Below are 17,142 nucleotides of genomic sequence, written 5' to 3'. Positions count from 1 at the left end.
AATTTGAACAGTTTTGACGGGGCCTCGGCAGGGATGACTAAAAAACAAACAAACAAGGGCAGTGCTCCAAGTCTTCGGTGGCACTTTGGCGGCGGGTCCTTCACTCGCTTCAGGTCTTCGGCAGCACTGAAGGACCCGCTGCTGAAGTGCCACCGAAGACCCGGAGCACCGCCAGGTGAGTAAAAATTACAAAGGTGCCTCTAGCCAGGAAAGAGATTCTCACTGGGAGCGGGGCCCTCTTAGGCACAGGGCCCAATTCAGGGGAATTGGTGGAATAGGCCTAAAGCCGGCCCTGTTAACTGATCTGGGTGAAACCCCAAAGCATCATATATGGCTCCGTCACTCTTGCACCTGAAGGCCTTCCAAGTAAACTGAAATATAAACATATTTCTCTCTCTCTCTCTCTCTCTACTTCCTTAGTCTGTAAGGGTATGTCTGCACAGCCTGCAGAAGTGAGCCTCCAATCCCCGGTTAAACACTCAGTCTCTGAAGCCCATCCTCCTCCCTAGGCTTCAGAGCCCAGACTTCAGCTCAAAAGCCACAACTTCAAAGTGCAGTGTACACCAACGGTTTCAAAGTGGGGGTCAGGATCCCTTGGGAGGTCACTACGTTTTACATGCGGGGGTGTTGCGAGCTGTCAGTCTCCACCCCAAACCCTGTTTTGCCTCCAGCATTTATAATTGTGTTAAATATGTAAAAAAGTGTTTTTAATTTATAAGGAGGGGTTGCACTCAGAGGCTTGTTGTGTGAAAGGGGTCACCAGTACAAAAGTTTGAGAACCACTGGTCTACACAATCATTGTTAGAATGCCGGCACAAGCCCCACTAGCCTGAGTCCGTTGACCCAGGCAGGGAGGCTCGCTTCTGCAGGCTGTGTAGATGTGCCAACAGAAAAATAGCTTGACAAATGTAGAGAGTTTCGTGCATTTGTGTAGCACATTGAGGAAAAGTCAAAGAAATAAATTTTGCATTTAGTTAAAGTGGATGCAGCTGCAGTCATTTTATCTCTTGTGAGAAGTGAACTCCACGCTCTGGGTCCAGATCCTATCCAAGTTCTCTATATGACATGCCAAAACCTTCTCTCCTATTGCCAGACCGTTTCATTGTTCCTGTGGAACTTAGTTGCTGTGTGAAGTCATAGCCTCAGACGGAGAAAAAACAACTCAGGAAGCTAGGATCAATACACGGAGGCCTTGGAATACCAGGGGAAAGACCTTGAACTGCAATCTGGATTCAACTGAGAATCACTACAGATAGTTGTGAGCTCATATGTTCATAACAACCTTAGATTCTTCATTTGGCTCCATTGAGGCAGGGTGAAAAATTCCTAGCTCACCTCCTCAACTCCAGTGGTTATTTCTGAATGGCCACAATAGCTTCTAAGTGTGATCTTTTAAGTAGTGAATCTAGACTAGAGACAGTTCACAATACAGAGTGTCTTTTAAAAGGAGGATTTTCCAAAGTGCTCAGGATTGGCCTTACTCTGCTCTACAATGAAAGAAGAGTTAGGCCAAAACTAAGGTCTTTTGAGAATCCCACCCTAAGGGTTAGGTCAAGAGAAATGAAACTACCACCCTTAAAAGGGAAAGGGGGGAGGTAAATTTCCATTGCAATTCACATGCAAGGCTCTTTCTAATGCCAGCAACAGCAGATCTATTACTGATAACAAGCAGAAGACATCTTGCACTACATCACATTGGAAACAGACAGAAAGGTCACAGAAAGAAATCACCTTCCAGCGAGAATGGCTGGATTTCTTGCAAGCAGCAGCCAAAACATTCATTAAGTCACCTCAGGAGGTCCCTGGATGCACACAAGGAATAGACCGAGAACAGGCATTTTGGAAAGATTTTTTCCAAAAGCATGACTGACCTTGCCTAGGAGGGATACGGCCCTTCAGGGGAAAGTAGTCTTGAATGGCACAGTGGATTGTAACTAAAAAATAACCTTTAGAAAGAGTCTTTGAATCAGGGAATCTGTGCTGTTTATTCAAAGGATGGCTAAGGAAAATGTGATTATGAGCTGTCACATATTACTGAACACTGAATAAATGGTCTGCCATATTATGCAATTAAAGACAGCACACACCAACATTTTCTTGGGAGCAGAACTGCACAAATGAAAGGTTTTGGAAACATTTTTCAGAATTGGGGCAGGTCTTCCAAGGGACAAATGTCAAGAAGAATCAGTATCATTTTCACTGTCTCTGGAACTGGAGACTGCTCTACTTGGAAAAAAAATGCAAGACAAGAATCACAAAGATTCTGTCTCTCCAAAGACAGGACTCTTGTCCAGGTAACCCTAGCCATCAGACATCTCAGTTTACAGAGAAAATTTTGCAGGGTAATTCAAAGCAATACTGACAGTTAGATAGGTAGGGAACAAAAGTAAATGAGCATGTCCTCCCTCTGTGGTAGAAAATCAGCCTCCTAAAGTATATTAAGTGTTCTACAGACACTCACATCTAACAAGGCAATTCCTGGTTCCCATTTTGACTGCCTGCATTTAGAGTATGTCATTAGTTTCACTGCAAACACATTGCCGCTGCAATAGTATGATGGAAGTAAGACATATGGAGTGAGGCATTTCTTGCTTTCTTAGTTTGTTCCTGTCCACTTGTCTCAAGAAAAACGGATGCACTCTAGATTGAAAGGAGGGGAAGGAGAACACTGTTGCCTCTCTGCTGCTCCCTAGCAGAGCCATATTGTGACCAGTAAGGGATACAGCTTGAGGCATGTCTAGCTGTCTTTTCACTGATTCTGCTACCCAGCCAATGAGACTAGCTTATCAGGTTCAGTTTTATATCTGAGGGTGCAAAAGTGAACACAGAGCCAGAATTCAAAAAAGCTCTGGGACAGATTTTCACATGCTGGGTACCCTCTATTGCAGGGGTTGGCAACCTTTCAGAAGTGGTGTGCTGAGTCTTCATTTATTCACTCTAATTTCAGGTTTCGCATGCCAATAATACGTTTTAACATTTTTAAAAGGTCTCTTTCTATAAGTCTATAATATATAACTAAACTATTGTTATATGTAAAGTAAATAAGGTTTTTAAAATGTTTAAGAAGCTCTGCATTTAAAACTAAATTAAAATGCAGAGCCCACTGGACATGTGGCCAGGACCTGGGCAGCCTGAGTGCCACTGAAAATCAGCTCGCGTGCCGCCTTCGGTACCTGCGCCATAGGTTGCCTACCCCTGCTCTATTGCAACCAGATTTTCAAAATAGCTTAGCTCCCATTAAGGCACATAAGTGAGGGCCAGGTTTTTAAAAGAGCTCACTACCCATCTCTGAAGTTATTCTTGTTGCCACATAAAATCTATTATATTTGTTGCAAGTATAGTTATATAAAAACCCACACATGTACATGTTTTTTTTCACCAAATAAATTCACAGTACTCAATTATTTCAACCCACAATAAATAATCAACAGGATGCTTAAAATGTTCCAAAAGAAAGGAATGATCTAATGACTCCACATTTGACTATGCTTCCAAACTTATTTATTTTAAATTAATTTTTCAAAAAGCAAAGATGATGAATCCTACATTTTATTACTAGCCAAGATTTTGGAGGCTTCCTCAATAAAATAAAAGGTAGAAGTTTCCTTTTTGTCCTGTTTAGAAAGGCCAGAAAAGGACGACAGTGTTCAAGATTAGTTTGAATGCAACTGAAAAACCAGTAACTTCCCCTATAAATCTTAAACAAATTAACAACATTGGAAAAAACCTCTCATGTTATGTTAATACATGGTTTTAGTGTTTATTAGACTTGAACAGTACCCAGACTTACTTTTCTGATGTCATCTAAAGTGTTGATCTCTGGAGACAAGCCACCATGTACACACAGGAATTGTTGATTCATCAGAGCAGCCAAGGGAAGGCAGTCAAAGGCATCCATGCAGGCATCATATACTCGTTCTGAATACTTTATTTTACCTTTTGGATAGTAAGATGGTATCAGAAGATGGTGTTCAGTATTTTAAAGAAAAAGATGACTGTAATTTAAGGGCTTGGTCCTGCTCTCAACTAGAAAGGGCCAACGGACTTCAATGGGAGTAGAACTGTATCATAAAATCCTAAATAATATTTTACAGAGAATAAATCACTGTGCATACTGAGTCGTTCTCCTCCCCACCCCCACACACACATATTTTGGGCACTAGAGATCTGGGTTACTTTTACATGCTGTTGGAAAAATTCTACATAATTTAATACAGATGAACCTACTAAGATTCTATAGAACTTCAATAGCATTCCATACAAGTTAGTCTAAAAGCTTATAGAATTTAATACAGAATTTTTTTTCTACGGAAGTGTTAAACCAACCAATTTAATACAGAATTATATTCCTGTTAAGAAATTCCATAGAAAGCTTTGAAATTCTGTAGGAAAGTTATTATTCTCCAGTAAATGATTTCCCATAAAGAACAGCTCTATGCAGAGGAATCTAAACTTTAACCCACATCCTTGTAATTAATTATCTGCAGAAACATCACTGTGAAATGAATGAGTGAATACAATGAATCCAAAATGTTAATTTACCAATATGCATATTAAACTCAGTAAACCATGCAGCATTTGAGCCAATTAACATTTTTTCCCATCCTTCCTGTTAAAGTGGGAATGTGGACCCATGCAATAGCTTCAGTTTATATTACTGCACACAGGTTATTCATTGTGCAAATCACAGTCTACAGCCAATAATCTTTGAAGTATCCCAGTATTCTTTAGTACAATAAAAGAAAGAAATGCATGATACTGTATGTTTACACTTCCAATTTAGAAGGGAAAATGCCCTATATTAAGTAACAATCTTTTAAAGGAATTCTTAAGCTTTTTCATACCATAGATTAAATCTTAATTAAGCATTGCCTAACAAACTACCTGCCTTCCCAACTGCATAATATCCCTGGTGGAGGACAACCATCCCACTCCAATCTACATTAGCTTACCTGGAAAGGTAATGTTAAGAAGTGTTATTTGTTCCGACCCCAAACTGAAGGAAGAGATGGTGCACAGTTGTACACTAAGAGACCAATGTTAGCAGAGACACCAAGAAAATCATGCTTTTTATTTTGCAGGCACACTAGAAGGAAAGAGCACAGAAGTGCAGAAACTGTGGCTTCCCCAACATCTACAGTATTTGATGAAGTTTCCCCAGGTATCTTTAGACTTCCCATGATTGCAAGAACACAGTCCCTAACCCCTTCTTATTACCAATCCTTTCACCTGTCCATTTTTCCATATGTTGAAACAGATTTTTATATTATATTTTTTCTTCAGTGGGTTTCCCCTTAAGAGAAGGATGGTTTAAGGATGCAAAATAATTGACATTAAGTACTATATGAGTACTTACTAAGTAACAAACAATTACAATGCAATATGGAAGAGGTTGTGAATTTAAAGCACACTTACATTCTTGTTTAAATGTGAAATACTCTGTTAAATGTCTACATTCATGATTCCCACGAAGTAAAAACAGTGTTTTGGGATAAAGGATTTTCAACGCCCACAAGTACAGCACACACTGTAAAACAAAAACAAAAACATTAAAATAGTGACAGTGATTGACAAAGGTATAAAATATTTTAGCCTTGTTTCAAAAGGTATACCCAGCGGTTTATATATTTTATGCAGATTGTTTCCCAAGCTTTAAGGTAGCTTCGTAGAAATTATTAGGCTTCAATGTAGTTTTATACTCTTGCTAAGTGACATTTTCTTTTTACACACATCTGTGTACCACAGCTCCTGAGAATTATTGTCTTGCATGTCCAGGGAAAATAAGACCATTCTATCTTGGAGGGTTGGACAGGTATCTGCCATGGAAACCATTTCACAGGAAAATCTGCATTTCATAACAGAAGTAACAAAATATTGTCCTGGAACAAGTTCATAAGCACTTGTGAAAAATCATTGAATTCATAACATGGAAAATTTGTATACAAAAAACTTGCAGAGAACACTGGCAGTTTTGCACAAGTCTGGAGTCAGTCAAGCAGAGTTAAGACACCCCTGGTTTGTCTAGCTCCACCCACCATGTGGACAGTGCTGGCAGGTTCTAGACCCTCGGGCAACAAGGTTTGGCAGGCAGCTTTCCGAAGTCTGAGGTGAACTCATGCCACGATCTTTAAATTAAGGTGCTCAGCGCCATTGAAAATTAGACCCTTTTATAACAGTGCATAATCACAGGCACACAGATTTGAAAATGTTAACCCAATTAAGTAATATTTGGGTTTTAATGAGATCAATGACTGTTGCAGGAGAAAAAAAAAGTGCCTGAATTCAGGTTTTAGTATATACAGTAAAAAGACTTTGATTTAATCTACCAAATGTATTTATTATACTTTTTTTTTTAAACTCTCATTTATACTTTAACAGTATTTGGTTAATGATCTGGGATTTGAGAGAGCTGGTTGTTTTTTTTGTTTTTTTTAAGTATTTCAATGTACACCTTGAAACCCTCACGCTTTTAGTGAACCATTTTTGGTGATTCCATTCTCACTTATAATTTGACATTTCTTGGTCATAAGGAGGAAGGGGATGAGGCTATTGATGATCTTTTTAATCTCTGAATGTTTCAGTTTCTACTTTGTTTCCTCCTATGTTAAAAATGAATTTAACACTTTCATGCTCTTTGTAAAAGACACTATTTATTCTGTATCTATAGTTACATAAAACACAAACACCAAAGTGAATTTTCTCTTGAGTTTAGGGCTAAGTATGCGTAAAGGTCTGGAAGTTTGGAGTTTATACACACAAATTTTCCTGCTTCCATTCTGGAGGTTTGGAGTGCAGTAAATAAAAGGAGCAGAGAATGCTACCTACAGAGCCAGTAGATCCTGGGAATTCTGGCATAGACCAACTCCCTCAGACTGGAGAGCCTGCATCTACACAGCACACTTCTCAGCTCACCCAGCCTCCTTTCATCCCCTGGACAGTACTACCACCATCACCTTCTTGGGGATGGGGAAATGGGAAAGGATGTCAAAGTGCAGAGGCAGAAACCAGGTAAATTAAGTCAGACATAAATCAGTATTAAATTACTGTGGGCATCCTGGAGGGTTATGTGCATATGGGGAGGCAGAACTCAGCTATCCTAGGGGTCACATCTAACCACACAGACAGTACCTGTGAGGAGCCTTCTGCAGGTTTCTGCATCTGAAAGGATTCTTTGAGCGTTACACTTTAATGAGGATAGAGGTCTGATCTCAAAGGATCAACATTAATTTTATCTGAATAGCTTGACCACAACCACATCTTTTGACTTGAACATGTGTTCAGGAGTTCTTGAACCCTTTGATCTCTTTGGTGTGTTACACTGCTTAAATCCCAAAATATCAAGCAGTGCTAAGAAAAGGAGCTGAATGTCATGCACTTCTAGATTACAGTGAGAGAAAGAGCTCACAGGCTATGGCTCTTGCCAAGTCATCTTATCTTTTTTGATACTTAAAAAATTGGGACAAACGCTGCCCAGAGACTTTATTTCATGTAAGCGATGCTTTGTTAATAAAAAACTAGAGAAGTGTAAGCCTTCTGGACCTCTTCCATAAACTACTTATACTGTTAAGAGGTTTTTCAATATTTTTTAAACAGGACAAGAAATCTGCAAGATTCAAAAACTAATTAGACACATACACACAGAGAAATAACAGAATATCCAACGTTATAAGAGTTAATGCAAAAAGACGAGTTTTGGGAGGGAGATAAACTTGTCTTAAGCCTGGAAGCATGGAGGTTTTAGCTATTAAGTAGTAGGGGGAAGACTTCCTTGAGGTGACAGATTATCCCACATTTACCAATGGTGTGGTTTCTTGCATCTTCCTTTGATCCCTCTGGTGCTAGCCAGTCAGACAGAATACTGGACTAGATGACCTCCTGATCCAATCGGGAAAGCCCTTTGTTCTTCTGATACTGTTACGTAATTCAAGCCTAACATTTAAATTATGTTATTTTAACAAAATTTTGCAATAGCTAATAGGTTGGGTTTTTTTAAGGTCCAAGTGTTACTTTTAGAGTTAATCTTCCTCTATATTATTTGCCTCCCAAACATCGTAGCACTATGCTAGTGAATGAGAACAACTACCTGATAAACCTATTTTCGCTGTACAGACTAAATGAAATGCAAACTGAATGGTGAAAAAAAAGGGGCCTAATTCTCTACTGCCTTGCACCTGGTGTAATCATTTACGTGTCAGCACAGTGAATCAGCATTCACATGGCACTTCCCATTAGTACCCAGCTCGGATAAATTAATGATCCAACTGGCGGACCAAATTCAATGAAGATTCCTGGTCATCTGCCACTTGAGGCATATTGGGCATACACTAAGAAGAACAGTGACTGCTGAGAACATGTAAATACAACCATTCTGATTTCATAACGTTTTCTATCCACTTTGCAGAGCTGTTAATGACTCTAGAAGTTGCAAGGCTGGAGAACTGATTTACACCAGCTGAGGATCTAACCCCAGCTATTGAAAATTCCCCTCAGTTTTAATAGTCCACAGTATTATTAAGGAAACAAAATAGGAATTTTGTTTTTTGTAAACACGATTAAAAACTGCAAGTATTCCTTAACAACAAAAAAAATACCCTCCCTCTTGGGGTTTTGCACAAAGAATATGCATAATTCATATTGATTTTCCTCTGTAGTTTTTTATGATAATTTATAGCAGTGAACCCCCAGTCTGGTCACTGCTAATAGATCTCTGAACTGCTTTCATATGCTCGCAGACTGAGTTTATAAAAAATGGCCAAGTATTTAAAATATAACTCAATAAACTGCATCATGTAGTTTATGCTTAGTGTCTTTCAATTATTTCTATAACAGACGTGCTGAGTTTATAAAAATGAAAAGGTGGCTTTTCTACCTACCAGCTAAAAGTCAAGTTGTTTTTCCCCATCATATGCATCATCATCACTAATAATAAATTCTGCAGTAATGAAGCCAGGGGTTTGCACAAGCTTAAATTTTCACACCACTAGTGATTTTCAGTGCCCAACTTGAGACACTTTAAAAGGGGCTTGATTCAGAGGGCAGGTGTGCTTAGCACTTTTGGAAAATCAAGTCACTTTAAGGCATCTCAAGTTAGATACCAAAGACTACAAAAGCCACTGTTGAAAATGTAGGCCAGCATATTAACATTATGCCCTCAGAGATATTTGTGTAACAGTGTCTCAAAATTTTAATTTAGTGTGCTAGTTTACTGATGAGCAGCCAGCTCACTCCCTCTTAGCTATGTTGGCTCTACCTTAGCAACGGACGTAAAAAATCTTTTAGCCAAAGTAGGCAGTTATGACTGAACACACAAACAGGAAGCAGGTCTGTTGAACAAGAAAGTACCATATACATAGTTGCATTTCAGAATTGATACAGCCTTTAATGTCACAACATTTAAACCTGACCTTTCCCCTCTTGTAAATGTAATTGTGACCAAGTTATATTTTGTTAGTATAAATCTGTCATAAATGGTGAGACTGAGGTTTCCTATCACTGAAATCTGCTAGAGTTATTCTTCTGTTGAAGAGGCCACCTTTCCGCATTGAAGGTTTGTGTTTCTTTCTAAAGAAGACATTTTATTCTAATTATAAGGCTGGTGATTTTTCCCTATGCAGGTACCAGGCAGATCTGACCACATTTTATACAAAATCATAGGATTAGAAGGGAATACAAGGGTAATCTGGTCTAAACCCCTGCCAAGATGCTGGATTTGTTGTGTCTAAATATGGTTGATCACAAGGTTTTATTAAAACCTGAGCAGCATCTTTGTTTTCTGAGCATTTCTTTTGTTTTAGTCACTCCTCACCCATCGTGCTCCCTCAGAGCCCTATATGCTACTGTGGGGTGGCAGTGTTCCCTCCTGGATAGGATGCAGCACAATGGAAGGACTCTTTCGTTCTGCTCCTTGTTGTGGCCTCAGGAAAATTCCTTAATGTTTTTGTGCCTTGGCTAACAAGTCTGCCAAATGTTAGTCACAATACTGATTTTCCTCGCAGGCATGCTGTGAAGCTCACTTAATGTATGCTGAGTGTTTCCAGTTCTCTGGATGAAAGGTGCTCTAGAAATGCAAAGTGTTTATTATTATTATGGTGAAGTGGTCTCACCAAGGTTCTTCTGCATGATATGGCTACATTTAATAAGTAATTTAAATAAAAGATTCATATTTAAAATCTGAAATTTTGACAGGGTCATCCATCACTGATATCTGTGCAGTCTACTTAACGCCTCTTTTATTTATCAGTTAGATGTTGTGGATTATTCCTAAATCTATCTTTAAGGCTTTGAGAAACATCAGAAAAACCCAGTATTGCCAGTATCACACATTCAAAATTCACAAGTGAGATGCTGAAAAATCACAAGCTTGTCTTAATCATCAGGGGGATTTTAAAAAATGGATTATTTTTATTTGCCTTCAGGTTTCTCTAGTGAGGTAAGTTCTTGCTGAGTTGCCTTTTTGTGAATTTCATTCTGTTTTATCTTGTGTCATTTTATATCTGATGCACATGCATCCAGAGGTTACATTAGGCATATTTACAATTTAAAAAGGCAAAAGAGTTGTGTTGCCGCTGTTGTGGAATTTTTAATCTTCCCTTGTGAAATCTACAATGTAGCCATTCCTCCTCCCCCACTCACCCCCCGGGCCAGAATCAGAGTAGTTTTATTTTAATGTGTTATTTGAGAAGCATATTTTAGACATTAAGTTTTCTTTTTACCATCTGTTGAATATTCCCAGGCTGCTCTATTATCTTGTTTTGACACTTGCACGCTCCTTTATCACCTCTAGGCTTAGTTACTGAAATGCTTTCTTCTAACTGGTTTCCCATATGATTTTATTTTAAATGATCGTATGCAAAATACTGCTGCAGTTATTTTCCTTTCTAACTGCTCAGCTCATGCAGTCCCTAGTTCATTCCTTAAAGAGAGACTCTTTTTAAAGCAAAACAAGGGGAGCTAACAAATAACCCAATGCATTTTCTGAAGTGCTTCACTTATTTTTTTTAAACAAATACTTTAGGAACTTCAATTGGAAGTTAGATTTCAGTCTGAACTTCTCTCTTGAACCAGGCCACCTTTTTATTTTGTAATCCCAATTTTGTGCAATTGGGACCACCTGGTCAGGCTCAATTTGTCCCAGGGACATCTCTGCTTCTGCACATGGATTTATTCTGCAAACAGGGGTGGGGAGTAATGATGGGATTGTCAGCTTCCTTCATTACATAATCTCCCTCCCTTTCCTGTGGCCCACAAGGGGCTCTCTGTGTGTTTACAGTCTGCTTAGGGGAAAGGGGTAGGAAAAGCAGGCAAGGTATTAAAACTGCATCTGCCCTCAGGGAGATTACCTGGAAATCATAACAAAGCTTCATCTGTACCTTTTCCACTCTCTGCACATGGGAAGAACCCCTACTCAGAGGCTCTGCTAGCATAAATTTAACAGAGCTGCACTGCCAGGCATTGCAGAGAGTGGTGTGGGCCCCGAGAGATGGTGGAGACCGCATGGAGTCTTGGAGAAAGGGAGCAGCTTCAGAGTTTTGCGGACACACCTGTGACTCAGTCAGTGGGTGTGGAGAAAGTAAACTTCCTCCTCCCATTATTGGGGGAGCTCCACAAGGAGATCTTCTTGGAGATGAGCCAGGCTGCATTCCTTGCTTAGGCAAAACTCCCATTTGATGTCCGGCTAATTGAAAGCCTGTTGCTTCTTCATTAGTGTACACCAGTGTGGTGATATCACTGTTACCATACCCAGCCCTGGAATATCGGAACTGAGTCTGCTATTGCTCAGCGATACAAAGGACATTGACTTGCCCTGAAATAAAGAGATGTTTCAATCTGGGCTTCTATGCAATCTGAAAATAGACCATTTTGGATCTAGGATTCTTCACCAAAATTGGTGAAAATAAGGCCCCAAGGAACTAGAACTGTAGGCATGAGGAAAGATCTCTGCAATATGCAGAGGAGAACCCTGGATATTTAAGGTATTTCAAGAACAGCCTTATTCACGCTGCCAAAAATAATAAAATAAACACTTCACACAAAAAATCTTACCTCCCAGCCCAAAAATATTTATTGAGAACTAAGATGTTTACTTGAGAACAGATTAAAGAATTCAGGCTACTAGTGAAGGTTAAAGGCACTTACTTCCCCCACAGGCACTGGAAAGTGAGTGAGTGGGGGATTTGGGAAATAAATCTTTTTTCAGCATTCAGTAAAAGAAAAAAAAACCAGAAGTATTTACCCAGAATGTACTTGGCAACAGTATTTATTTGTATGCAACTTATTTCTTGGATGCTGTTGATAAATAATTTTTAAAAGGCTGAGTTCACATAAGGATTTAAAATTTCAGATGCTTCTCTAAACCAATTTTGGTCTGGAAGTAAGAGTGGAAATTTCTGAAGATCAGACTCTTCCCCAAGATTTCCAGAACTACTTGGTTCATGCTGGGAATAACAAGGGCCAGTTTCTTCTGCAATTTCAGAGACTGTTTCCAGATGATATACCAGCAAAAGCAAAAGTATATAAATTTATGAACCTCAAATACTCACATTTTGTTTGTTTTGAAGTTTGAGACAATTTTTATTTTGTCTGAACTGTTTTGCCAAACCTGTCAAAAATGCTTAACATTTCTCTAATGAAATTTGATGAAAGATTTAAGCCTCTATATATCTGAGTGAGAGCAAGGATGGGCAATTATAAAATTTCATTTTAATAAGTATACAATATTACTGCATTAAATTTTGCGTACATTGTGCATGATCCCCCCCCCCAAGAGTTTGGTAAAAAGCACCATATAAATATATATACATATATGATATGGCATAGGCTACTAGGCATTTAACCTTCGGGATGATTTAAGAGAATTACGAGTTTTCAGATCGATATCAAAACTTTTGACTTGTTTACCTGGCTCTAGGTACTGTTAGTGCAAAGTCACTAATGTCACCATTATTTTTTGGATTTAAAAATACTGGCCTGTGTTATTCATTTGAGTCAGTTTTATTCATAACTGGATTGACTTTGCTTGAAAGGGCAAACAGAGTTCCATACTCTACTGTTAAAAACCTGAAACATTCCACAAACACGGAAACATTATGAGTAGTTAGAGTCTAGGAAATTAGTTTACCTAATCAGATGTTCTAATTTTCAGAAGATTGTTATTCTGCATAAAGAAGCACTGAGGAACAACCAAAGGAAAAGAAAAAATAGATAATTGGTGGAGAAAGTCTCAGTCACAAGAGGCTATGCCTTGTATTATTCTATCTAGAAAATAAACACGCTCGTTTGTTTCATCTGCCTATGATAACTTGTCTTTTAGGCCTTGATCCTGCAAAATCTTAACTGTGCTTAATTTTGCAAATGTGAACAGTCTCATTAACCTCAAAAGAAATACTAACATGCCGAAAGTTAAGCATGTGTGTATGTCTTTGGAAGACTGGGAACTCTAGGCTGTAAACTCTGTGGGGTGGGGACTCATTTAATATACATCTTTACAGTACCTAGCATAATGGAGCTCTAATTTGGTTGAAACCTTTAGGTTCTACTGAAATAGAAGATTAATAAATAGTTAATAAATAATATTATTATTAATTATTATTATTATTATTATTATTATTATTATAGGAAGCAGCAACAATTTCACACCTATACAATAACTCTTATTCTCTGGGCATTTCCTCTCCTAGGTTAGTTTTTAACTCATTATCTCATCCCTGCAAGCTCCATTCACTTCAGAATAACTATTTCCTCTGAAAACATTGCAAGGGCAGAAGATAGGAGGAAAATGTAGAATTTTAACTGTTTATTAATATTTATTCAAGGTGGAAGCCAAACTCAAGCAGCTTAATGGGACCAAGTTGGAGGCCCCAGATAATCTCCATCCAAGAATATTAAAGGAATTGGGACATGAAATTCCAAACAATAGCAAGGATTTTTAATGAGTCCATAAACTCAATGGTCATATCCTATAACTGGAGAATTGCACCTATATTTAAGAAAAAAAAGTGACCAGCAAGTTTGACCTCAATTGTATGAAAGTTCTTAGAACAAATATTGAAAGCGAGAGTAGTTAAGGACATAGAAGTAAAGACTAACTGGGACAAAAACCCAACATGTTTTCACAAAAGGTATATCATGCCAGACTAATCTGATCTCTTTCTTTGAGAAGATTACTGAAATCCAGGTAGATAAGATCTAGAAAATCACTGAAGTATTTGGTACAGTCTCACATGGGAAATTATTAGCTTAATTGGAGAAGATGGGATTAATATGAGAACTGAAAGGGTGAGTAAGGAACTGGTTTAAAGGGGAGATTATAAAAGGTCATGATGAAAGGCAAACTGTCAGGCTGGAGGGAGGTTACTAGTGGAGCTCCTTAAGGATTGGTTTGGGGATGGATTTTATTTAGCATTTTCATTAATGATCTTGGAACCAAAAAAAGGGAGCGTTCTAATAAGATTTGTGGATGACAAAAGTTGGGAGGTATGGCCAATCTGGAGGAGGACTGGCATATCATACAAGAAGATTTGGACAACCTTGAAAACTGGAGTAATAGAAATGGGATGAAATTTAAAAGGGCAACGTCATGCACTTAGGGATTAACAACCAAGGTACCAGTTGGAAGTGACAGAGGAGGAGAAAAACCTCGCTGTACTGGTCGATCACAAGATGATTATGAGCCACCAATGAGGTGTGGCCGTTAAAAAGGCTAATCCAATCCTAGGATGCATTAGGTAAGTATTTCCAGTACAGATAGGGAAGCGTTATTACCATTACAAAGGCACAGGTGAGACCTCATCTGGAATACTGTGCGCAACCCTGGTCTCCCACGTGTGAGAAAAAAGAATTCAACCTGAACCAAGTTCAGATGTGGCCTACTAAGATGATGAGAGAAATGGAGAACCTACCTTATGAGAGGAAACTTAAGGAGCTTGGTTTGTTTAGCCAAGCAAAATGAAGGAGGAGGAGATCGAGTGCTTGCTATTGTTAGATCAGAGGATAAACACCAGGGAGGGAAAGGAATTATTTACGTTACGGGCCAATGCTGGCACAAGAACAAGTGGATATAAACTGGCCATCAATAAGTTTAGCCTTGAAATTGCATGAGAGTTTCTAACCATTGAAGGAGTAATGTTTTGGAACAAGCTTCCAAGGGGAGTATCGGGATCAATAAACCTAAGTTGCTTTAAGACTGAGCTTGATAAGTTTATGGAGGGGATGGTATGATGAGATTGCCTACAATAGCCTATGGTCCGTCCATGACTGCTATTAGCAAATATCTCGAACAGAGGGGTATGGGACATAGTGGGGGAGGGCTGAGTTACTACAGAAAATTCTTTCTGAGATGTTTGGTTGGTGTATCTACCACATGCTCAAGGTCTAACTGATCGTCATATTTGGGGTCAGGGAGGAATTTGCTCCCAAGTGAGATAGGTAAAAAAACAAAACAAAAACAAAAACAAAAACCACAGAGTCTCTGCCATCCTCTGAAGTGGGGCACAGGTCACTTGCCGGTTTGAACTAGAGTAAATGGTGGATACTCTAACCTGAAGTATTTAAATCATGATTTGAGGACTTCAGTAACTCAGCCACAGGGTATTGGTCCTACTCCAGGAGTGGGTGGATGTGCCCTGCAATGTGTAGGGGCTCAGAACAGATGATCATGATAGTCTCTTCTGGCCTTACAGTCTACAATATGCCTAGAGATTTTATTGTGCTAAGCAGCATCAACTATATTTTAATCAATTTAGTCTATTTTTGTTTATTCTACATACTCACATTTAATAGATACGCAGTGTGCTTTAATCTCTTCCCTTTGCATTTTCAAATTCCTTCCTCCTACCCTACGCAATTTCCAATTCTGTTTGTAATGATAATGGCTTACATTTATATAGCACCTTTCATCCAGAAGGATTCTAAATACCTGGTAGCCTACAGATAGGAATAATTTCACCCACCACAGAAACACAGCCAGGTCTGAACTGCATTGTGTCAGTTTCATACTGCTGTGTGTTGTGCAGTGGAAGGCAGAAAGTGACATGTTTTATTTGTATTTCATTAGTATGTTGGCCCACCTTTTTATTCTATTTGGAAGCTACAAGAAGGCTTAACAGTCCCTTATCTCCACTGTCCAAAATAAAAAAGGGGGTTAGTGGGGGTGGGGAGGGCTCAGCAATGATTCGTAGCACAGACAGGCTTAGGCATTTTTACCATCATATCATCTAAGCCTGCTCACACTTGCACTGTGGTAAATGACAGGTCCTAAATTTGCCACAACAGATGCAATTTAAGTCTTCATTACTTAACTGGATCTCTGACCGTGTAACCTACGTCATGTTAGATAGGCTCCACTTTCTATTAAAGCTTATTCCAGGAAAGTGATCCTCTTGAGATAAGAGAGCCGATGCTTATCTCGAACCATGTAAGGCAACCAGAGAGTTGGAAGATGGGTCCCGTACGCTGCAGTTCATTAGTCTTAGACCTTTCTCTATGCATCCATCCTATCTATACTAGCACTAGCTACTGTTGAAATTCTAGCTATCTAGACTGGTTAATTTGGGGTCTACAAGATGAGACATGACACTCCATGCTGTTTTTTTGTTGTGAAGTTGATCAGGACAGATTCAGAATGAAGACTGCTGTCTACTGAATCACCTAAGTCACTTCTGGCAAGACCTGTATTTTACCATAGGGCTCCTACCCAATTTGAAAAAATAATCACACTGATGACTTATCTAACAGCACACCCTCATCCTACAACTGGGTGCAGGAGGATGGACCCTTGTATCTGCACAAAGTGCAAGGGTGCTTCTGCATGGGAACAATTGCAGGGTCAGTGCTCTAGGCTGCCCATGAAAAGGCTTGTAGTTCAGATCTCTCCAAAGTTTTATCAAAACTTTCTCTCCCCCGTGCTGATTGCCTGACTCCAATGCCTCCCAATCCTCCCTTCCCTTCCTTTTTCTTTCCATTTAGCTAATTCCCCCCCCTACACGCACACACCTCACACTTAACCAAACCTCACCCAAAGGATTTAAATAAACAATTAAAAGTTAAAATAAATCATGGAATTAACATAACCTTTGCAAACCATCGCTCTGTTCACTCCACTTGTTTGTTACATCTCCTTGCCAACCCCTTTGTGTCCCGTCTATT

The 17,142-nt window shown here is 39.1% G+C and overlaps 1 protein-coding gene across 2 annotated transcripts in view; it reads right to left on the bottom strand.

Moving 5' to 3' along the window:
* PPP3CA (protein phosphatase 3 catalytic subunit alpha) overlaps nucleotides 1–17,142 on the bottom strand; it is a 332,320-nt gene that overhangs the window by 86,623 nt on the left and 228,555 nt on the right. For both annotated transcript variants that reach the window (XM_050944451.1, XM_050944452.1), the window contains exons 4-5: nucleotides 5,416–5,527; nucleotides 3,791–3,936 (exon numbers count right to left, since the gene is read on the bottom strand). In XM_050944451.1, coding sequence (XP_050800408.1) covers nucleotides 3,791–3,936; nucleotides 5,416–5,527 — 258 coding nt within the window. The remainder of the gene's footprint in view (nucleotides 1–3,790; nucleotides 3,937–5,415; nucleotides 5,528–17,142) is intronic.

This window comes from Gopherus flavomarginatus, chromosome 3 (assembly GCF_025201925.1).
Source record: "Gopherus flavomarginatus isolate rGopFla2 chromosome 3, rGopFla2.mat.asm, whole genome shotgun sequence".
Taxonomy (NCBI): Eukaryota; Metazoa; Chordata; order Testudines; family Testudinidae; genus Gopherus; species Gopherus flavomarginatus.
The sequence above is the reverse complement of the archived record's forward strand: the minus strand, read 5'-3'. Positions and strand labels throughout refer to the sequence as shown.